We start from the raw sequence: 24187 nt of genomic DNA on the forward strand, positions 1-24187 counted from the left end.
ACCACGGAGACCATCCGGAACTCCTCCGTAGACGGGAGCGGTCAACGGCTCTGTGTGCTTGCTGCAGGTCACTCGCTGGTACCCTGATCACCTGGCCGCTCAGTGCTACGGCTGCGAGAGTCGCTTCTGGCTGGCTGCCAGGAAGCATCACTGCAGGTGAGCTGGACTCCCACTGACCACTTCACCTCCAACCAATCAGTACCAGTGATGTCACATACCAGTGATGTCAAATAATAACATCCCGTGAATATCTCCTGTATATGTTGAGCTTTTGGTGGTTGCTATAGAAGCACTTTAACAGTCTCAAAATGCCACGGTCAGGACATTCATGTTAAACATGTTATGTTTAGTTGTTTCTTCCACTTCAATGTGTGTCATTGTGACTGTATGCGACAGGCCGTCACAAAGCAGTGTTTGGTTGTGGAAGTGGAAGGAAAAATAATGGCAGATTTTAAAAGTTTGTGAAAATAATAATCAGGGATGTTCTTTATCTCGGCCGATATTAGTCATTCACACGTTTCTATTTTTATTGGTCATTTTTTAACACATTGCTCTCAGTCCAGTGAATAAAACCGAGATTTGATTCCGTCTTGCTGCCGCTTGGTTCTGGAAACCAGGTTCTGAGGAGGAAGTTGGTCATGTGACTAATAGTGATGCAGCACAGGATTGTGGGTATTTACCTGAAGCAGAAACGTAATGGTGAAGTCAGCTGTGTTTATATATTTCTTTATTTTTGTCCAAGATGTCAACAGGCATATATACAATATCTGTAAATATTGGATATCAATATTTGCTCAGATTTTCTTACGGATGGGTCCCCAATAGGTGGACTTGGCCCTCTGCTGTATTTACAGCTACAATAGTGTAATAAAAAAAGCTGTCCTGCTCTTTTTGTTTCACTTCACTGATTCACTACTTTCTCTTGGTCTGTCGCATAAAATCCCCTAAAAGTTCATTTGGTTGTCCAGGTTCAAAAAGTAAAACTGCTGTTCCAAGAATGACCTCTAATTACTAAAGATAGATGTTGTTATCAGACTGTAGCTTCACCTGTGGTAGATCACAGAGCGTCTTATTATACAAATTTTGGTTTCCTTTGTCAGTGCTAAGTAGTATGTTGCCATGGTGACTGGTTGTTGGATTGAGTTGAGCTGTTTTGGTGAGGCGCGATGCCCTCATATTCAGAATGATGTTTCGGTGGATTGAAGCGCTGCCGTTTGAATTCATCTTCATGTGAGACATTTAGGAAGTCTTGGGTTTTTTTTAGATAAAGAACCATGTTTGGTCAGGATGTGGATTCAGAAACAGCTGGTCGTTGTCACTCCTCCTAACCTAAGCGCCGAGCAGGAAGTGTGTTGTTGCTGTGCTCATGTTTTCTGCGCTGCTCCGGCAGCTCTTACCCATCGTCTGCCACTCTTCCTCCTCTACAGTGGCAGAGAGGCAGTCCAGGAGGTCTGGTGAGATCCCGCCCAACCTTCCCACCGCTGCACCCTGCTCCTCCTAATCCTAATCCAAGCCCCTCCCCCTCACACCCTCTGTCCTCACCTGCTCCGTTTTGGTTGATTATTATTATTATTTTTTTTTAAACTGATCAGTAGCTTCACAGGGACACGCTGATTTCTGACAGCAGAGTTTTCCTCCTGCTGTACGGTTCCACAGAGTGTTGTGTTTTTAACTGGCTGTAAGTGAAAGCATGGCGCCGTGACCAGGCCCGCTGTGATTGGTCGAAGGCTGATTTTTTTCCCCCCTTTTTTTAAGTTCATTAGAGAAATTGATTTGCTAATCAGAACAGAAGTGGACTGCCTCAGCCTCAACCCACCATAGCAGCACATCAGCATCCAGTTGCCCCGGCAGCATGCTCCCCCCACATCCCACCCCCCCCCCCCTCCAGCTCCACAGCATGGCACCCAGAGCTGCTGCCATCACTTGGTTGAAATAAAAAACTGGAGACCCAGAAGTTTTTTTTTTGTTTGTTTTACTGCGGTTCAGTTCGGCTCAGGAAGCAGTGCACCACAGTGTGTGTAGGGGTGTGTGTGTGCGCATGGCCTGACATCTGAATGTGAGCATGGGGATCTGAGTGTTGGCGTCCGTCTCGCTTACTGGCCGGTCTCCAGGTCTCATAAATGTTTCTCTTGTCAAATACTGATTTCAACTGATTCTGAGTTTTTTCTATTTCAGAGCTAGAATACAAGTATTTATAAAAAATTTTAAAAAAAGATTTTGTTTTAACTGTACTATTGAGTAATAATCGTTTATAGTTGGAGCAAAGGTAATGTTGCTCTGTGAAACAGATTTACTATTAGAAAACAAAGTAAAACTGCCTGAGCAAATATTTTAAGATGTTTATTCCCATTTAAATGAGTAATTGTCCAAGTAATCCAGCTAGCATTACAAAAACAACGGTCTGATGTAGGGCTGCAGATAATGATTATATTCAGTAATCGATTATTCTAACCATTAATCGATTAATCAGATGAAAAACATATTGCCACATTCTGATGATTTTTTTTTTTTTGCCATATTTGCAGTATATTAAATATATCCCTTTTTAAAATAAGAAAATAATGATTTTATTCCTCAAAATGCAGCAATGTAGTATTCCTTTAGCTATGTTTTAGCAAAGAATGCATCTGAAGCTAAAAACTACTTCTAACGTCAACATGCTGCTTGACTTATCCACATGAGGTAGAACAAATTTACAAAGTTTATTTTTTTTTATGAAAATGTATGCAAATATGTTATAGTTCTTCTTTCTGCAAACGACCCTTTTTGAATCAGTATCCTCCAGCTAATGAGTAATCAATTAGTAAATTATTTGACAATTATTTCAATAATCGATTCATCGCGATTAATCGTTTTGGCCGTAGTCTTGTGTGTTCTCTATAGAATGTGTATCCTGACTGTTCCAACGTTCCCAAATTCTGCGTGTTCCATGAAAGACAGAAGCTGAAAAGGCTAAAACTGGCCTTAAAACTCATTTTAGTTCAAACTCATTTTACAGTGAAAAGTTTTATTATGGTGCGTTTACTGATCAGAAAGAAAACGACAAACAACTTTGAGTTTCTGATTCTGGCTACGAAGCAGAAAATGATTTGATTCCTCTGTCCGTCTCCGTCTTTATCTGAGCCGGTAGTTCAGCTGTTCCTCTGCTTCCTGTTAGAACATGTAGCGATATTTCACAGTGATGATCCTGTGTGTTTTGTGTCCCTGCCTGTTCCACCATGTGCTGCAGGTCCAAACGAACGATAACGGGAGCTGCTGATCGCTCAGACCCACCGTGCACGGTTTAGCCTCAGAAAATGCCTGCTAGCTGAGGACGTGATCGCCCTCTGTCTCCCTCTGCAGGAACTGCGGCAACGTGTTCTGCGCCAGCTGTTGCGACCAAAAGATCCCTGTGCCAAGCCAGCAGCTGTTCGAGCCGTGCCGCGTGTGTAAGAACTGCTACAGCAGCCTCCAGCTCAACTCCGCTCCTCTCGACCTCGAGCTCGAGAAACCCATCGCGGCGAGCTCCAACTGACGGAGCGCAGCGGAACCGGGCCGGGCCGGGTCAGACCGGGTCGGGCCACCAGCCGCCGACACAAACGCACCGCTCAGGAGCACAGGAAGCTACGCAGAATGTCCCGTGTGTGTGTGGGTGGGGGTGTGTGTTGCCCATCTGGAGTTTAAAGTGTATATTTTTAGGATGACATGCTGGCTACGCAACAAGAACTCTGAATGTTAGTGTCTGGAGGGGTGTGTGTGCGTGGGCGTGCGTGTGTGGGTGGGTGTGTGTGTGTGTGTGTGTGGCAGTGAGGAAATTGCACTTCAAGGAGCGAGAATGGACTTTCCAGGTGCCGAGAGAAGCAAGTCTCGGTGCGGAGCTCCGAACAGCCGACAGCTCCAGCGCCTCGCCGCCACCCAGAGCTTCTGCAGACGTCACTTCTTACACTGAGCTGAAGTTTTTCCTCTGGATTGAGAAACAAAACAAACCAACAAGTGGAAAGAGAATCTCCCTGTATCAGAAATCTTCACACAAATGGTGTAAAGAAATCACTGGCACCATTCAGACTCCACTGTTTTTTTGGGTTTTTTTTCTGGTTTGCACATTTTTCCGTCTAATCAAAATCCCAGATTTGAAGGCTTCTTAAAGAGCGTTAAACCAAACTGACTTGGTCTGGTTTCTACTGAAATGTCTTACAAGTGAAAACTAACTTACAGGCACCTTTCCAGCTTGATAGGATCTTGCTTTAAGTCAAGAATTCCTTAATATTAATGAAGTAGTGTTGGTTTCATTATCAGATCGTTTTACTTATAACAAACACGTTTAATCTGCCAGTGAAACTTGCACATTTTCATCAACATTAAGGAATTCAAAGTCCCTACATCTTGTAGGTTAATTTCTGTCTTGTTTCAAATGTACCAAGATATTTGCAGTAGAAACTAGACCAAAAATCCTTAAGAGTTTGTGTTTTTGCAGTGTAAAGCTTTGTGTAACTACAGGACTGAACCGTCAGCTCCCAGCATGTGGGTCACTCTGCTGGTGAAAATCCAGTTAGGAAGCGTTTTGGGTGTTGCTGCAGCGATGATCCCTGCTGCCCTGGGAGACCAGCAGCAGGGGGAAGGGCTCTTTGTGAGATCAGACAGCAAAGCTTCTCTGCGGCGCATCCTATTCAATGACCTCCTTGCGCTCACACACACGCAGACACACTCTTTTTCTTTTTGTAAAATAAATGAATGAAATAATATATTCAGATACATATATAGCATTTGAGAAAACTGTATAGAATTCTTGAATAGTGGCTCATTTAATTAGTCACATTTCTTTTTTTTTTTATTTCTTTGTTCTCTTGTTAAAATTGCACAAAAATACCTATATTTTGTATCCTGCCAGAAGAGGAACAGGATTGTTGTTTTTTTTTTTTAAAAATTAGAGAATCCTGTTTTGATGCTGCAGTGGTTTTCTCCTTTGAATGCGATTTATTATTTGGAGGTTATTTATTAAAGAGTTGTTGTTAAATTGCTGTTAGGAATCCAGATAATTCAGTTGCTGCAGGATAATCAGGGGGGTGAGAGATGGTTTTGAACTGATTCTGACAGGTTCGTCCCTTTAGGATCAGCTGCGTTGTTTGATCTGTTGATGGGGTCCTGTGACGGAGCGGAGGGGCGCCATCTTGAATGAAACGTTCAGTGGATTAACAGTATCATCTATGCACTGAGAAAACAGTGGCCCAAATCAAAGCATCTCATCTTAACTTCGATATATGACTCCATTCAAACCATCTCCACACACTACCTCTACTTTGTAATTGTTCATACACACGCACACCTGACTTCTAGTTGCTCGGTGACTTTTGTCATCAACAAAGGCCTTGGTTTTTGTCATTGTTCAATACATTTTCTCCTGTTTTGCTGAGTTTTAAAATAAAAAGGTACACACCTGAAAGAATAGATTAGCATCCCAACGATCGTCTTTTTGTTGTTGTTTAGACATAGGGCTGGGCGATATATTGATTTGATTTTTTTTGTTTATAAAGATTACATTTATGGAAAATCAAGATTTTTTTTTTTCCCCCACCAAAGCACTCCTTGGGTTTCCATAGGTCAGAGTGATGTCATCGTGTTTCATAAGCGTGTTTTACAGCTTCTATGAATTCAGGTTAACTTTACCACAGAATGGCGCCAGACTACGACTTTTATTTACTAGCAACAAAGTGCTGGCGAAGGCCTATTGAATTTGCAGGATTTCTTATTGTTGTTTTTATATATATATATATATATATATTCCGCCACTTTACGTCGCTGTTTGGGACCGCTAACATATTCAAAAACACACCAAAATTGTCCCCCAAGGAAAATTTTCGGATTCTGGTGGAATCGGCCAAACTGCTCTACAGCGCCCCCTAACGTGAGTTGGGAGAAACTGTAGGTCGTAGAAATCTGAAACTCTGTACGTAGGTAGATACCCCCAAATCAAGAATAAAAGTCTCTTGGAGGTATCCTCTAAAATGCACAGGGAGGCGGCCATTTTGAGTCAAAGGTCAAATTTTGCCCATTTTTCACTTTTACTCATGTCAAACTTTAACGAACTCCTCCTCGGGATTTCGACCTATCGGCTTCATTCTTGGTCAGAATGCAGTAAAGGCATAGGGCTTTAAAAGTCATCGAAAAAATTTACTTTGCGTATATGTTCAGGATCAAATCCGCCATCATGTCCATTTTATTGATGTCGTGTCTGAGCGAACTCGTCCTAGAGCTTTCGAGAGCCAGGCTTCAAACTCAGTCAGCACAGTCTTGAGCCATTGAGGGTCAAAAGTTATCAAAGGAATTTTCCTATGTCAAAGCATGTGGGCGTGGCCAAGCCTCAAATCTGGCCATTCGCCATGAAACATCAAGATGTAATAACTTCCCAATATAAGCTCCCAGCTGCATCAAACTTCATTTGTATCGTCACAGACGAATGTGATGAGCTCATCACATTCAAATAGTCAATTGGTGACATCACTTCAGACCTGCCACCTTCTAACAGGAAGTCACCTGTTTTCCTATTTTCCTTCCTCTTAATCTCTACTTCATGCAGATATTAAACTGTGTTTAATGAATTAGAATAACATGATGATAAATCCTTCTTTCAACGCTGGTGGGAACATGTGGTCATGGCTGAATTGCGAATCCTAATCCCTCAGTTTGCCTACGTCTCTAAATCAGTGTTTCTCAAACTGTCTCAGGCTGAGGACCAGTGAACCCATTTAACAAGCTGTCAAAGATCACTTAATCCAAAATTGCACCCGCCATAACACATCTTAATATATGATGCAACCTGAAATGAAAATATGAGTCTCTCATGTATTTTTCTTTGTTCATCCTAATGAGAAGCATGGTGCTGTTTGGTAAATGTGGCTGGCCACAACAGACTTAAGAGGTCTACTTTGGCATTTTGAGTTACAAAATTAAATGAAATTGACAGTAGCTGTTTACCTGAAAGCAGAGCATCATTCATTACAGAGCAAAGAGCAGTTCTGACTAACTGGAACGATTCCTACCACTAACCGTTCCAGCCGCTATAACTTGGCCTCCTCTGATCATACAAGTAGTCATCGAGTTCTTTTCTGTCCACTAGGCGGTGCCCTCGCACCACAAATGGTCCACGGACCACAGGTTGAGTAAGACTGCTGTAAATCATACATGCTTGCTAGGATTGACCTTTGTTAATCTTTAAAGAGCCCAATAGCTTGAATTTGCAATTCAGTTCGACTGCGCTTGTGCGTCGTCACGAAGCGCTGCCTAAGACGCCGGTGTGTGTCGCCTGGCGGACGGCTGCGGAAACTGCGCGAGAGCGTGGCGTTGCGTTCGCCACGAGGCCGGCGGCGCGCTTCGCTGCGAGGGCCTCGAGCGCCTCTTGCGGCTTTAATTTGTTTTTTTAATTGCAAAGTTAAAGTCATAGTATTATAAGACTACAGTCGATAATTTTCTGCTCGAATATTCTCCCAATTTTACATTCTCGTAAAATTAGGAGAATGTAGTCATTTTATAACTCTCCCGAAAAATAATAAAAACTTAAAATGAGGAATGTCGAGCGCGTGGAGTTCTACTTTAATGTTTTTTTTTCTAATACGGAAATGACACGTCAGCTTTGACTTATTAGCAGGACTTTGAAACGATTGAGTTTATTTAGAAGAACCACACAGACGGACCTTTTTAACTATCGAATCTTTTTTCTCTAGAACGACCCTCCCCTCGTAATTTAAAGACGTTCTTTTGGTTAAAAAAGAAAAAGAGGAGTCGCTTTTATTTCGCTAATATTATGACTTTATTCATGTCATTAAAAATTCGTGTAGCCTAATAGCTACTTATACACCGTCGTACATCTCACAGGTCTGATTGAAATAAAAGCCACTTTTTGAAAATATTTGTATTTTCTTTGTAAGACCAGAAAGCGAGACAATAAAATCAGTGCAAGTCATATCGCCCAGCCGCAGTTAGGCGCAGAAGCAGCATGTTTATTTTAATCAGCTGAAGTGCACAAATGTATCTGATAAAAGAGAGTGTGGGTCCTGAACGCCTCGTGGTGCGTTTGTGTGTGTAAATGAGTGGCGCGTGCAGCTGACCTGCTGCTAACAGTGCGTTAGCTTTCCTGCTGCACGTGCTTTAATTGACCTGTGTTCGCCCGTTAGCGGAGGACTCTTAATTTTAACATGTTTGAGATAATCTGTCATTCTCATTCCAAACTATTTTGTTTATCACTATATGACATATTTTTTAATCAATTGGTCCACGGAACAAAACGAAATGAAATGTATTGTCTGGCTTTAAGAGGCCTTTGTGAGGCTAAAGCTCTTTAATCTTCCCTCACGCCATCAGCCCCTTCCCATTTCCTCCCCGCTGCAGGCGTAACGAGCCGCCATCTTATCTTCAACAATCCATGAATGTGAACTGTCTACATTGATGAATATTGCACGACATTAAGTAGACGCTGCCACAGATCAGCTGCAACTGAACGAGCGCTGTGCTCCTCAGTATTGAAAGGAGCACGGTGTGTGTAGGAGTGTCGCGCAACACACCTGTTGCTGTACCCTCTTCCCCCCCATCCCAAGAAATCATCTCGGTCTGCAGATGTTTATCCTTCTCAGCTTACGCCGACATTCTCTGTCGGAGGCTTCGCTGCAGCGGCCCAGTAATCACTGGACGTGTGTGTGTGTGTGTGTGTGTGTGTGTGTGTGTGTGTGTGTGTGTGTGTGTGTGTGTGTGTGTGTGTGTGTGTGTGTGTGCGTGTGTGTGTGTGTGTGTCAGGCATTGCTGTGAGAGACTGACTGAGTGAGTGGGACTCTTTTGGTGGAGACTGGTGCCAAGCAGTTTATTACGGGTCTCTCACAAGGGGATCAGTCATGTTTTTGGTTGGTTTTACTTCTTTTCTTCTTCTCCTCCGTGTTTGACAAGGACTTTGAACCTTCTGTCTGTCAGAGGAGTGTGTAGCTGTACATAGCAACTTCCTGTAACAAGTGCTCCTTGTTCAGTCTGGATATTTAGTTTTATTGGATTTACTTTACAGAGCATTACATTGTTGTAGAATTCAAATGAAAAATAAACTAGCTGAACCAAAGCGGTGGGTTTTATCTGATTCCTGCTTTCACAATGACAATGTCTCCCATGTGCCACGCTCACAGGAGCTGCAATTAGCAAACACCTGGTGGAACTGCCTGACTGCTGACTTCAAGATAAATATTTCTTAATCCAATGCTTTGTTCCAGTTAAACTCAGAATTGGGGAAACTCCAACTTCCCAGTCCAAAAAAAATAGAGCAAAATAAACTGCAACGCTCTCCAAAGTCTGAGGGCTCAAATTGCAAAGTGACATTTCTTTCAGCACAATCAAGTGCTATAAAATGGCACTGTGTCCCTTTAAGGGTTCTCCAGGTCTGGATACATTACATGAAAACATTTACATTTCTTTCTCTGTTCCAGTCATGTTTGTTAGTTTGTCATTCATCTATTTATCCACCGTTCAACCCATTTATCCACTTACTCATCCATTAATCTGTTTGTCAGTTTGTCAGTCCATCCATTATATTTGCTCCTTAATTTTTCAAGTCAAACATCAGCTGCAAATCTACAGTGAACTTGTACATTTCTAGTTAAAAAAAAGTCTGGAGGGGCGTGCCGTGGTGGCGTAGTGGTTAGCACGACCCACGTTTGGAGGCCTTGAGTCCTCGACGTGGCCGTCGCGGGTTCGATTCCCGGACCCAGCGACATTTACCACATGTCTTCCCTCCTCTCTTTCCCTGTTTCCTGTCAGCCTACTTTCATATAAAGGACACTAGAGCCCACAAAAAAAACAATCTGGAGTTATGTTGGAATCCTGTGAATATCTGCTGGTGAATCAAAGACGACAACAGATCCTTTGATCGTGTTTAATGTATGTTCTCTTGTACAGCTTTAGAAATCAAGAAAATCTTAAGTTACTAACACCAATGCCTACTTACCGAATGCAAAGTCAAGTGGATTACATGACAAAAAGAGAACAACCAAGAAAAAGAATCAAGATCCAAAAGCAGCTAATGCTTTATTAAGTAAGTCATGCTCACTGATGTTGATGTGGAGGTGTTCTTATTGGCCCAAAGAAACAACGCGGGGAGAGGGGAGGTGACAACCCTCCTGACAGTTACTAGACTTCATATCACAGCACAGGAACGGGACATCTGTACCACAATCAGCAGCGGCGGCGGACTAAGAGCAAGCTGAGGCGGCTGGACCTGCTCGACTGTGCGACGTCTGGCATCAAGAGGCAGAGCTGCATGTTTCTTTATCGTAGGTTTGCTAAAAAAAAAACACCACAAAGAACACTCGGAGCAAAAACATTGCTTACTTGTTTTAGTGAGGCCGGACAACAACGGTCAATAAAGCAGTCATATGCATGTAAATCTATCAAAGGCTAGTTAGTGAAGAGGACCTTTCAGTTTGGTCTGAAGTAAGAAGACTGGTCATGTGACGAGAGCAAGTCTGTAAGTCTTGTTCAACCCAATCGAATGTGCAAAGAGTTGCCCCTCAGAGAGCTTTCTCAAGGTAAATAAAATCTGGTCTCACTCTCGGAGCAGAGAAGAAAAAAAACACCTTAAAGTCATAATTCATAATGAGAGGATTATATTGTTTCTTAGCCAACAACATTACGAATCTCCCTGCAACATCTTTAGAAACTCTTTTTAAAAAAAATAGACATGGCTTCACCGGCCGACTGTTCCCTTTATAAAAACTCACACGTATATGTACAGCGGATTAGATAAGAAAAGATTCTCACAACCTGGAGAACAGCGCCACCTCCCTGCCAACCAGACCTACTGCGGGGTAATGTCCGTGAAAGCACATGTTGGAACGAGGATTGTCACAGGAGACTCCTGTCGCTGCGGTGTGGCTGAACCAGGAGCTCAGGCTGCAGTATGTACAGGCGATGGCCTCAGACACAGTGGATCGCTGTGCTTCAACTCACACTGGAACCAGGGTTTCAGTCACTAGCAGCATGGAGGACTCACACTGATGACTGATCCCAGACCTGCAAACCAACAACACAGAAAAACATAATAGGAAAATTATAATCCCTATGGGGGGCATGACAAAAAATAATTAAGAACCACTGAATTATTGTAACGTTACATTATAGAGGAAAGTCATTCAAACTGCTGAAGCTCAAAAGTTTTCATGTCCATTGAACCTTTACACATTTTGTCACTATACAACCACAATATTCCAGGTATTTTGTCCTGTGATAAAGTGATGCCCCTGTCATGGTTCAATCAAGAGATAAAGAGATAAATGTAAAACCAAATTAAAAAGAAAAACATATATATATATATATATATATATATATATATATATATATATATATATATATATATATATATATATATATATATATATATATATATATATGAAGGCTGTACAATAAATCAATAACTATATACTGTATATTGCGATAGATATGTGGTCAATATCAGTATGTCTGATAGAATATTCAACATGAGGAATATTCAATGAACGCCGATCCAGAACTGCACAGCATTCTGGGAGAAAAAAAGCTTTAGAATTTCAATACAATTCTCCTCTGGTTGTGGTTGTACTTTTACTAAATGTAAAACGGTTCAAGGACCATAAACATGTCTGAGAGTCTCTGTGCTTCATGTTGCTTTGTTCAGGATGTTGTACCTTCATGTAACACATAGCAGCCTGTTTTCAGAACCACTGGGATCCCACCATACACACCTTGTTAACGGGGGCTAGCTGTGTCCGGACGGACCCGGCATGGAGTCGAGTGCTGTCCCCAAATCTCCCAGGAGACCGTTCCCTGCGACTGTCCAACACCCTGCCGGGGGACTTCTCTCTGTCCAGGGGACGAGCAGGAGACTTGTCTCTTCTGAACTCTGTGCGACCCTCCCGGTAACGGTGCGGGGTGCTCGGCTCCCGGTGCAAACCGTCATGGCTGCCGGGGCCCGAAGTCAATCGCTTGGTGATGTGCTCCGTGTAGGTGGGGGGGCCTCGCTTACTGGGGCTGCTGCAGATGACAGAGCAGAGAGAAACGGCTTCACTGCCTGACCACAATCCTGTCAGATACTAACTTTAGATGTCAGTACACTGACCTTTGACCCACAAAGACGTTGGTTAAAAAAACAATCCTAACTTGGTGTTAGGTGGCTCAGCGTTGTCATGGACACAGTTGGGTTGGATAATAAACCAAAAACAACATATATCTTGATAGACATGTGATCAATATCAATCGATTATACGTTCAGTAAGATTGGTGGCATCAATTAACTCACTCCTTGGTTACCTAGCAACAACCTGTTGAGTAACTTGCACAGCAGCAGTTTAGTAGTTTCATAATTACTTAAAAATAAAAAATGAAAACAGTGGATAAATCAGGACTGGCCATGCCACTTGTCTAATCAATTATTGATATCGACTGATATGAAACATTCGTATCTTGATAACCTGCCATGAATGCTCAGGCTAACAGTTTTTCTGTCACGGTAAGTTGTTTCTCCACCATTAGCACATTTAGCAGCACGTACATGAGCTTGATTGATAATGCTAAAACTCTGATTGGTGGTTTCTGACTGCAAACTGAGTTTCTGCAGTAGCAGCACTGGATGGAGGAGGAGGAGCTCAATCGTTTTTCATAGACTTTCTGTCTCATGTTACACTGTCAGCAACGATTTGAACAAGTCTGCAAGAACACTTAAGTTTGTAACAGTTACATAGTGTGGCTCTAAATCGAGTGTCTGTGTGTTTTGTAACGGTGCGGTCGTGTGGTCAGCTGACCCTCTGCTGGAGCCGGTCCTCTGCAGCTCTCCAGACTCTCTGATCAGGCTTCCCTTGCAGCAGATGACCCGCAGCTTGCTCTGGTAGGAGGAGGCCAGGTAAACGGCTCCGGAGGAGATGGCTGGGCCAAGGTAGCGCGGGTTGGGAATGTCCAGGTGGGCCAGCACCGCGGGGCTGGAAACATGAACAGAGCTTTAAGAGCTTCCAGCACAAAGACTTTTAGATGAGAGTTACGAAGTGACTGATCTGCCTCACCACACTGCTGCGTGTCCCTGGACTTCAATCACATCCAGGGAGTTGAAGTAGGTGACAAACAGGTAGGGTTCTCTGTAGGCTGCATTACAGGACACACAAACTTACTCAACGACAGTAAAGATAGGTGGAGCTGAGAGACAAATGAAACCAGCAAGATAAAAGTTGCTTTTACCAAACGACAGAGGCACGCGGCTCCACTTGATTTCATCGGTCCGACTTCTTCGTCCGTACGAATCCACAAAGAAACCAAACTCTGTCACAAAACATTTGTTACAGCCACAGGAAATAAAACGATGATGTTTGTTTGGCAATAGACGCCAACAGTTCGCTGAGAAAATGTTGAAAAACAAGCTGAGGATTTCACATTGTGGACGGTTTGATAATTCATGACATTGATAACCGATTTATCAGTTCTAATTTATCATGAAAAATTTATTATGATCAGAATTTTGATTTATCGTTGTCTCGATGAATGAGTGACATTAGAGAAAAACACTGACAGTATTATTGGACTTTTTTTTTTTTTTTTACTATTTTCTCCATTGTTTGTTTCACCAGAGCATCAGTAAATTCAAAAATATGATTAAATTTGAGCAGCTTAATTCACACTTCAATTAAGTGGCGTCCTGAAAAAATCTATTTTTAATGGGAATGTTTTTCAAGAGCAGTACTTGTGTTTCACAGCCATTCAGCCAAACTACCACTTTTGTTTTTTACGTAAAAAGGAAGTGGCAGTTCTTTTTAAATCATCATTTTCATAGTTATCACAATAGTGCCACAAAACATCGCAGTAAAATTCGAAGTCCCTGTTGCACTCCACTGATGTTGAATAAAAACATTGCTTTGTCAGTATTTGCACAAGCATCCGAAATAAAAATGCATAACGTGATCTTGCACTGAGGCAACAAATATTTGTACAAATTGAAAAATACTAAAACACAACTTCAATTTAGAGATAAATCTTCTGGCAGAATAGTATATTTTTTTTAGTACAGTTTCAAAGTCAGCCATGACTGTCTGTGTTTTCTGAACCTGGAATGTTACCAAACTGCTGAAACAGTTTTTCTGCTAAACAAGAGAACCGTGAAGTTTTCTCTTTCAGCCAGCTGAGCAGCAGTGAGCAGCTCCACACAGCAGCACTTCTCTGGCATGTTGGTGATAGAAATTGAAACGATCAGACGGTATATTTTTGTGGTTTCAGGATCCCTTTAAGTCTTGGTATGTGGACCATGTCTGATCTCTAGATATCTGATCCTGTTAGTTTTCTCATTCTAGCTGTAGATTCCTAAACTGTGACAGAAGGAGCTAGAGAAGAAGAAAACACTTTTACATCCCAATTGACCTCTAAATGTTTTGAAGCTTCAACAGTATTCCAGTGCTTTACATTTATCTTTTTGATTCCTGTCAACACTTAGCATATAATTTCATTCAACTGGCAAATACATCAAATTTATTTGAATATTTAGAGTTTTGGTCCTCTCTTCTTCTGATTGTTTTTTTAAACAAAAGCTGATTCTTTCTGTCCTCCCACTAAAAGATCGTCTTCACGTGCTGCAGACTCAGATCCACTTGCTGCCCATAAGCTCTGCGCCGGTGGAGACCGATCGACACTTTCATCCTGTATGTACAACATTCTTAGCAACTTTTCCTCCTGCATGTGAAGTTGGTTTGATGCAAAGTGGTTTGTGGGAAAGGAAATGATTTCAGGCACATCTGCTCCCGTCACTTCTACTGGATCCTATCTGATCCAGTAGTAATTCATACACATTTTTAAAAAAATGTACTTATATGGATACCATTAAAAAATAACCCTGAAGCTGCAAAACACAAGATTTGCATCCCAGTAAAAACGCAGTTTTTATAACCCTCCGCATTGTGTGGGGTTCTATCAGTTCCTGGTGACAGTACAGTGTATGTTCGAACTCACCATGGAAACAGAGAAGGTATTCCTCCTTCTGCATGCTGCTGGCCACCTGTAAGATGGCGATGGGGAAGCTGTGAGAAGAGGCTGCGAACACGGCCGAGGCCAGCGACACGTCGTTCTTGTCCAGGAACTCTGCAGGACGGGAGCAACCAGAGGGATGCAGTGTTACCCTGCAGTCTCCAGAAGACAACACACACACACACACAAACACACACATTATTTGCATTCTTACCCTCGAGCACATACTGCTTCATCTCGATCTCGTAGAACTTGTTGGTGCCGATGATGATGCTGTAGCTGGTCAGATGGATGCAGCTGCACGGCTCCAAAGTTTCAATTTCCTGCCAGTCGAGGAATGTTGGCGCACAGAACGACGAGAAAACGACATGAGAGTGAGGCCAGACGGTATGGACTGAAGTCAGATGGAAGGATTGTAAATGTGTTGGAAAAATCAACATAGCCTTAAACTTTTTTCACATTTTGTTACATTACAACCTCAGAGGTATTCTTTTAGGATTTTATGATAGATCAACACAATGTAGGACAAAGTTTTTAAGAGGAATACAAATGATTTTGTTGACAAATCAAGTGCAGCTTGCATTAATATTCAACCCCAGTGAGGTCAAACTTTCTAACTAGAGTTTAGCTGCAAGTCTTTGGACGTTTGTATCGGTTTTTGTTTCTATCTCATTCATTCCATCTAGACAACTAACTTTTTGTCCATTCATTTCAATCTTAGTGAGTGGAAAACATCAGTAGATGGCAGCGTAGTCACAAACTCTCAATTAGATTCAGGTATGTACTTTATAAGACAGATCACCTGGATTACAAATTTAGGTCAGAACTCAGCAGCTTAGTCACATGAGGAGGATGTAATGTTTGTTGTTTTCCACAAATACACTAAAAGACTACCGAACACTGACCTCCATAATAATGTACATTATTTGTACATTTGCAAAGTACTGGATATTCCTCCCTTGTTGCCCATTTACCCTAAAAATGAAGTTTCATTCTGCATATTTTATTTATGCCATGTAAAAATCTGTTTCATGTAGTAGTGAATATGAATGTCCACATTAATGCACTGTCTGCTGATTACAATTAGCCTTCGCAATTATAATCCATAAAAGCCATCATTCTATACATTGTTACACATATTTGTGTTCAATGATAGAAAAAAAATCACAAGAATTTCTTTGCTCATTTTGTAACATTTTGTCTCCAGCAGTTTGTTAAGCTGTTTAACTGGATTCAAACTGAAAGGCTGAGAGGGTTGGAGTGAAAGAACAACTTATTTACTAATTAATAATAAGTAAAATATATATATATTATGGAAATATATTACGGATTGTAATACAGCATATTTACACATTTGCAAAACACAATCTGCACTCCACAGAACAAACAGCTTCTTTCCTGAGGACGTTTCTGAGTGTTAAACGTACAAAAAGACTTGAAGTTTCAGCATCAAACCATTTATTCCTGTTGCTCTCTCTCCATTTTCAGCAAACATTTCATGTTTCTCTACCAACCCCTGCAGCTCACCTTGCGGATGCAGTATTTGTTGAGATTGTCGTTGTAGCGCAATATGGTGATCTTGTTTGGCATCGCGGCGCATATACACGACCCGTTGTCAACCTGGAAGCAGAACATTTACCTGTCAGCTCTGACGGTGAAGTTTCCCATCGCCGTGGCAGCACATCTGCATAAACACACAGCCTGCTGCATGGCGAGCTGCAGACTTACTTTGCCAGCAGCAAACAGATGGCAGCCTTTCACCGTCTCAAAGATGTAGGGAGCAAGTTCAGTCTGGCTGGGCAGGTGGGACTGGGCCAGAGACTGCTTCACTCTCTTAATCTCCACCAGACACAGAGCTCTCTCATCCCCTACAGCACACACACACACACACACACACACACGCACACACACACACACACACACACACACACACACACACACACACACACACACACACACACACACGCGCACGCACACACACACACACACACACACGTTACCAAACCACAGGTTACAGACAGGTCTTTGGTTTCTAAGGAGTCTCCTGTCCTTTATGATGAAAAGAATGTGCCCACATGTTAAAATACGATATCTCACCATAACTGTATGGAATCACATTTTATTAGCCTTTATTTAATCTGTCTCAGAATCATTTTAGCAACTATTTATTTAAAGAGGCAGCACAACGCGTTATTAGGAACATAGTGCACATTGAGATGAACTCTGCCAGCAACATCTGGACTGAAATTCTCCAGCGGTGCTCGCCGGAGCACCAACAGGTACAACCAAAGTCGGACATGTTACCAACAATCATCAGGAGTTTCTCCTGCTCTTTGATGATCTGGATCTGAAAAACGGATCCCAGGCCCGGGATGTGAGTCAGCGAGTTCTTGATGACGTTCAGAGCGTACAGCCCCTCCTCAGATCCCACCAGGACAATCTGCACAACAGGCAGACACACACACTTACTCAGCTAGTTGGAAAACTACTTTTGTCCTGTATTCAGGGTCACGGCATCATGCGTTTGGTACCTGATCCGTTAGAGGAAGAGTGCAGTTAATATCCAGTCTGTCGTCGCCCTCCAGCTTCAGCAGAGAGTTTCCAAGCAGCTTCTGTAAGATCAGACAGAAACAGGTGAGCGGTCAGCTCCAGAGGGGCAGGGGCAGGTTTACAGGCTCAGAGGTGGGATCAAGTCACAAATCTGTCTTGTTTCAAAGAAAGAAAAACTAAAGATATGTCTGTATAACAGTTCCAAGGCGATTTCAGAGGAAAAGTAGAAAATAAAACCCTAAAGTGATTTGAGAAAGCACGCAGAGTTTAACCCGATTTCAGTTTTAACAAAGAACTCAGAGCAGAGGTCACCACTCTACTGGCACACACATGCTAATGTTTCGTTTAGGCTAACTTCAACTGGAATTCAAGAAAAACGTTTGTGTTAGTAATACAGTAAAAGAAGTTTAGTTAAAATTCTACTATATTCTGAAAAGCCGTTTCTCAAAATATTACAATTTAAATAGATTGTGACTTTCAGGGTTTGAGTGAAGAAATAACTTACATTTGATATTTCATCTGGAGGTATAACTATTTAGAAATGATGTTTTTGAGACTAATATTTAATTTTTGGGGGGCAGAGACTCGCCCTCCCACCCCTCTATCTATAATGGCCATAATATGCCATCGCACAAAATAATACTGCTTCACTCACAATAACAAAACGTGTTATTATGACAGGCCTAATTCTAACTAGCTTGGAAATGTTAAAAAAAATTTTTTTACTGTACACAGATATATGACATATTCTAGAGTTGGAAAACTTGAATTAGCCATAATACAGTGTGTTAAACTGAAATGTTTTTCAGGGATAATATCCAAATCATGACCAAAATAAGCTCCTTGATAAATAAGATCATAAACTTTGTTAGCTATTAGGTTCAGCTCATGTATCTAATAATTCATAAATACATCAACTCTAGATGTCTAGTTTCTGTCAGCCAGTGTGTGATGTGTCTCAGGTCCAACCAGAGACTCCAGCTCGGTTCTGACAGGACAGCGTAGAGATCTAAGACGTTCTGAGATGCAGGACCTTACAAAGTATTCATGCCCTTTTTCAGGTTTTACTACAACCAGGAAGTTTAAGACTTTGATTGGGTGACAGACCGACACAATGCAGTGTTCAGCTGTGAGATGGAAACAAAATACATGGTTTTCAAAAATGGTTTTAAGATGTACCATGAGACTCCCCAACACATTAAGTCTGTGCCGGTCTTTACACACTCATTTCAAAGTCCTGCTACTGGTAACAATTTGATGCTGAGGTGTTAAAAGATCGGTGAAACCTATAGCAAAGTATAACTTCACAAGATGCCCAACATTTGTCATTTTATTTAGTAATAATTTTTGTGGAGGAATCCTCATAAAAGTTCTCCTTATTCTGATAGTATTATGGGGTAATATTATGATATTATTCTTATATAATTATGACTAAATTCTTGTATTAGTTTAACTTCATGTAGCAAAGCTCTAAGACCTTAACAGATAAGTAGGATTTCCACACAATGCTGATTGTTGATTGGCTGATGACAGATGGGCTCTGAAGACAATTGCTAGGACTGAATTGTACTTAGAGATGCCAAAGTAAAGTGGACAGAATATAAACACACGCCATCCTTTTCAAATTGTGTATGCAAACCATTTTGAAAAAACATTTATCATTTTGCTTTTACTTTCCACATAAATCACCGCAGTTTGTGTTTCCAGCCAGACGAAAACGGAACAGTTTCAGGGGGTGTGAATACGTTTGCAAGGCATCGTGTGTTGGTGAGAACAAAATGTCAGTTTCGTCTCTCCGTTTCATACAGCAGGAGGTTAGCAGTGGGGAGGAAGAGTGGCGGCAGGTGAGGTGAAAGCAGGAGGACCAAGCAACACGACAACAGGGAGGTGCAGTACAGTGTTCCTCGGGAGGAAAGAGCAGACAATCTGTGCTCCCGTCTCTCTCCAAACGCTTTACCTGAACCAGTGGAGACAGAAGCATTTGTCTTTTGCACGCAACAGCCTACATGTGTGAGGAAAGGCCACGGTATCGGAACCACGCCGCAAATCAACAAATCGTGCCCATATATCGGACATACAGTGCGGCATGATGGAAAGCAACAAACAGGAGCGAAAGAGACAAAGAGAAAAGAAAAAGAAGAGAGAACAGTTAATGACATATGCATGTGAAATTAGAGGCCAGTATTTGAATCTTCAAATGAATCCTTAAAGGGGCAGGATTATGTAAAATCCACTTTTTTGAGCTTTACATCATGTTATAACATTATTCACTAATCAAAAACATATGAAGTGTTGCCGTGATTCTTTCATGAATGTTTGAGAGATACTTTAATCTCCATGGCAACCATTCAGATGGGCAAAACACCTGGGTAGACCTAGCTTCGCCTTCAAGGTGCAGCTCCTCCTCAGAGCTGCAGTTTAAAGCCTCCACCTCACAGAGCAACCCCCCCACCCCTCCGACTCCCCCACTCAGCTCCTTCAGACTAGCCAGCAGCAATTAGCAAACACCTGGTGGATCTACACATCTGCTGAGCTCATTATATGAGCTACTGCTCAGTGAAACGCTGGTTAAAACGTTGTTAAAGGGTTAATAGAGGAACAGCGCTGAGATGACTTCCTGAAGGCGGAGTTTCAGAAAGAGCAGGAGCGTCTTAAGGAGACAGAATCCCAATGTCAATGTGATATAGACAGCTCTGGAAAAAATTAAGAGACCACTGAAAATGATCGGTTTCTCTTTATAGGTATATGTTTGCGTAAAATGAACTTTGTTCTTTTATTCTATGAACTACTGACAACATGTTGGTATTTATGAGCAGATTACAAGAAATGGTCAAAATGATGAAAAAGTTGCAGAGCTTTCAGACCTCAAATAATGCAAAGAGAACAAGTTCATATTCATTTAGAAACAACTATACTAGTGTTTGAACTCAAGAAGATTTTAGAAATCAATATTTGGTTGAATACCCAGGAGGTTTTCAATGGGGTTCAGTGCAGTGGGCTCTTCAATTTTTTCAAACCTGTATGCATAGAATATTTTTAACAAATTAAGTTAACAGTTACTTGATTGTGCCATAAAATGCCACTATGTGGTTGAAAACGCATAATGCTGCCCCTTTAAAATGACTGAAGACGTTCAGTGTGTTAATGAATATTCCCTCATGTGTGAATGTAAGACATCCAGCGTCTAAGCAGCAACACTCACTGCATCGGCCTCCGCCTTCTCCCGCGCGGCTCGCCCCCCGGCCACCGCGGACTCCATCACGGCCACCCAGCGCTGCTTGTCAGGGAAACTGGGGGCCATGAAGTAGACAGGCTGACCAGGCCAGCACGGCGTATGGCAGCGGGACTCCAGCTTCAGGACGTAGGCAACATCTGACACAAAGGAAGTTATATGAAGGCGAAAAAGTTCAGAATTCACCTCATTCCCTTTTTAAAAAAGAATGACAGAATGTGACAACAACATAAAAACTTAAATATAAACAAAAACTAACAAGCAGGCAATAGGTAGTGGGAATGATTGTGATGTTTGGAGATGAAGACAAAGTGTGTCTACCAGACTTGGCGGTGTTTGGCAGCTCAGAGGCTCCGACTGCTCCATGAATCATCACCTCTCCCTCTGACAGACACAAGTCAAACTCCTCCAGAGGCTTCACAGAGTCTGAAAGGCAAAGGGACCAGGAACAAGCGGTGGGTATATGGTAGCGCTTGTATTTCCAAGTGTCCAACAATCGTTCACTCGTTGTTTAACCTTCTCTTGGCTCAATCTCGTAGATGGAAACTTTAGTGCCGTCCAGCACCACATATTTTCTCTCCCAGCCCTGACCCCGCTTCCCGTTTCTGCCACACACGGAAAAGGAATATCAAATAAGTACAGTACATATGTGTTACTGTACTTACAGAAAGTGTTATTTTATGACATGTGGTAAACCCTCAGCTACTGTACATCTCAGTCTTACCACCATAAACATTGAGGAAGACGGTGATAAAAACAACTTAAGAACTCCAAGCTCACTATTAGAGATGACTGGCAAGAAATATTGCACTTTTACATAATTTTTCTTTAGATGTACCAGTATCTAAGCAGCTTTTACACAAAACTGGGTGACAGAACATAATAAATGGTGCCTGTGTTGTTCTCTGACAACCAGCAAATTTTCAAAAGGGGGAGTTGGATTCATGTACCATCTGATTAGCTCCCTAAAGCATATTACTGGCAGAGAACAATGTAAAAATGCTATTTTTGCTAAAGACTTTGACTCTCCCTGTGTTAGCCTGGCCACAGCTGACCTGGGCTGCTTCATCCAGCCCTCCAGGTGCATGTGGCCGCCGGCTTCTTTGATCTGCTGGCCTTGAGAGCTGCCTTTGTCTCGACACAGGCCCTCAGAGAGGTGCAGAGAGCAGTCGCTGGACATGCCGCAGGTGGCTGGAAGGCAGGCTGAGCACTTCGGATGGCACAGAGCGTGGCATTCTGCAGAGAGAGACACAAACACTCAACGCAAGGCCGTGTGTGCACCACCTGAGAGTAGAATATATTAAAGTTATATATTTAAAAGCACTTTGAAGTGTTTAATTATACCAAATTTAACCAAAGTTATCAAAGGGGCATCATAACATTACTTACTTCAGTTGTCGTTAAATGCTATATTAGATCAAATTTAGTAAATTTGACTTTGTAATTTAAAGCCTTGAAATTGGGCCTCTGTCTCTTTAAGAAACTCCGCCTTCAGGAAGTCATCACAACATGGCTCCTCAATTAACCCTTTCATATGTTATTAACAGCTTTGCTCTGAGAAGTAGCTTGTAAAATGAGCTCAGCAGATATGCAGCTCTGCTCGACTTAACGTCACTACAGGTAGGGCTGACCTGGTAATCATTTTCTTGATTAATAACTGGCTAGAAAAATGTGCTCAATAGAAGCATTTTTAATACAATCTGAATCAGGCAAAGCTACATTTTGCCACTTGAGTTCTGGGTAGAACAAATTTACAAAGAAGGTTTTTCTTTTTGTGTTTCTTTTTCAGTCTGTGGCCTCCAGTTAACGGTCAGTCGATTAATACATTTGTTGACAATTATTTTAATAATCGATTCATCAGATTGATTGTACAGTTGTACATAAACAGATCTAGATTACATGGAGGTAAGACGGCTCTGAGGTCTGTGTGTTCTCTAACTCACCGAGGCAAGTCGCTGCTTGGCGGCCAAAGTGAACGGTATCCAGGCACACAGTGCACTTGGCGGCCCTCATGTTGAGCCCCACTGTGAACCGGTGGGGGGTGTTGTGGTGCAGCACAACACCCCGCTCTCTCTCCCTCTCTCGGTCTCGCTGGCTGTCCTTCAGGCGACGGCTGTACTCTGAATACAGACAGGGAACACGGTGAGGGCGCGCCGCTCCGCTTCGCCTCGCCCAGGTACATCCAAAACCTCAACACCTTAGAGCGTCATGCTGCTAAAGGAACTGGAAGATGTTGAGCAGAATGCGTATGCAAGTAAACTCTGAAGGCAGAAACGCTTGGAAGGTCAACTCGTTTAATCGTTTGCTTTGGATTGTGCTCACTTTGCTGATCTTTAAAGGGATTATCCAGTCTGTGTGAAGTCTCTTCATTGTGTATACAGGGGGGAAAAAAAATCTCTTCCATGTGCAATAAAATGTAGTTTTAGAGCTGATTATCGTATTGATCCATTCACTTTACAATGATCAAATAAAACAGGTCAAATGAATTAGACTGAATTGAAATGGGAGGTGGTCTTTATTTGGACAGATCGTTTGCAAAAACATAATCCCACTCAGTAATAGTCATTTTAAAAGTCCATCCTTTCATTTGAAAGTATTTATTCAGTGATGGGGAACAATACATGTTAAGAAATAATTGTTTTTAATTAAACTCACTGGTCTAACAGTTACTGGCACCCCAAATAATCCCCTTTAAATAAAAATAATCAAAGCTTCCAGGCTCAATTTAACTCCTCTAAATTAGTCAGTTTCTAGGAAAGTCTAATCCAAAACTTTCTGTTGGCTTGGAGAACACATAATTATATACGTATTTTAGACACTAGGCTAGACAAAAACTCATATTTATCTTCCACATAGTGAAATAAAAACAGCTTAAGTTCACTAATCAAGAACTACACCAGAGTCTCCATAACAACCACTAGACAGCTAGCTACCATTTAGCCATGCATAAAATATATATATATATTTTCTGCCCTTGGTAGAAATCTACCAAAATCTTAACTAGAACTGTGTTCTAGTTAAGACTGAAGGTTTTCATATGAACGGTAGAACGTCCCGTGTCTCCTTTCAGGAACACGGAGCTAAATTTGTTCAAATATTGTTTGAAGAACAGAACAAATGACTCTAAAGTATCAGGAACCTCAATAAACAATAGTTTAACAGAATAAAAAGAACTACCAACAAATTACACAGATTTTAATTAGGTTTAAATTGTTTTCTCTCCACACTGTTGCAACACAAATTGTGACATTTTACTAACCAAATGTTGAACTTTTGGACTCCACAGTGAAAACCTGTGGGTTGATTTGCCTTAATGCAATGCAGCGGTGTCGTGTGAAGCTGCTCATAAACCAGCATATTCATTAGATTTCACAGTCAGTGAAATCTGTCCTCGCCTGCATTTTGGTGATGTTAAGCGTCGTCATAATG

General features: G+C 41.8%; 2 protein-coding genes across 8 annotated transcripts in view; one reads left to right on the forward strand and one right to left on the reverse strand.

Annotated features, from left to right (window-relative positions):
- Positions 1 to 9073, forward strand: part of mtmr3 (myotubularin related protein 3) — a 36524-nt gene extending 27451 nt beyond the window's left edge. The window contains exons 19-21 of one of the 4 annotated variants that reach the window (XM_023341633.1): positions 68 to 156; positions 1428 to 1454; positions 3343 to 9073. In XM_023341633.1, the coding sequence (XP_023197401.1) occupies positions 68 to 156; positions 1428 to 1454; positions 3343 to 3514 (288 nt within the window). In that variant the 3' untranslated portion in view covers positions 3515 to 9073. Of the gene's footprint in view, positions 1 to 67; positions 157 to 1427; positions 1455 to 3229 lie in introns of all 4 variants that reach the window. The other 3 variants (XM_023341635.1, XM_023341634.1, XM_023341636.1) reach the window with 3 other exon arrangements.
- A 793-nt stretch (positions 9074 to 9866) lies between these two features.
- Positions 9867 to 24187, reverse strand: part of LOC102221046 (citron Rho-interacting kinase-like) — a 64330-nt gene continuing 50009 nt past the window's right edge. For all 4 annotated transcript variants that reach the window (XM_005802116.2, XM_023342177.1, XM_023342178.1 and 1 more), the window contains 16 exons: positions 22702 to 22878; positions 21814 to 21994; positions 21275 to 21363; positions 21080 to 21184; positions 20729 to 20898; positions 17508 to 17588; positions 17281 to 17416; positions 16705 to 16844; positions 16504 to 16596; positions 15191 to 15299; positions 14962 to 15090; positions 13207 to 13287; positions 13035 to 13113; positions 12780 to 12953; positions 11724 to 12012; positions 9867 to 11016 (listed from right to left, as the gene is read on the reverse strand). In XM_005802116.2, the coding sequence (XP_005802173.1) occupies positions 10993 to 11016; positions 11724 to 12012; positions 12780 to 12953; positions 13035 to 13113; positions 13207 to 13287; positions 14962 to 15090; positions 15191 to 15299; positions 16504 to 16596; positions 16705 to 16844; positions 17281 to 17416; positions 17508 to 17588; positions 20729 to 20898; positions 21080 to 21184; positions 21275 to 21363; positions 21814 to 21994; positions 22702 to 22878 (2057 nt within the window). In that variant the 3' untranslated portion in view covers positions 9867 to 10992. The remainder of the gene's footprint in view (positions 11017 to 11723; positions 12013 to 12779; positions 12954 to 13034; positions 13114 to 13206; positions 13288 to 14961; positions 15091 to 15190; positions 15300 to 16503; positions 16597 to 16704; positions 16845 to 17280; positions 17417 to 17507; positions 17589 to 20728; positions 20899 to 21079; positions 21185 to 21274; positions 21364 to 21813; positions 21995 to 22701; positions 22879 to 24187) is intronic.

The sequence above is a fragment of the Xiphophorus maculatus genome, chromosome 11 (genome assembly GCF_002775205.1).
Source record: "Xiphophorus maculatus strain JP 163 A chromosome 11, X_maculatus-5.0-male, whole genome shotgun sequence".
Lineage (NCBI taxonomy): Eukaryota > Metazoa > Chordata > Actinopteri > Cyprinodontiformes > Poeciliidae > Xiphophorus > Xiphophorus maculatus.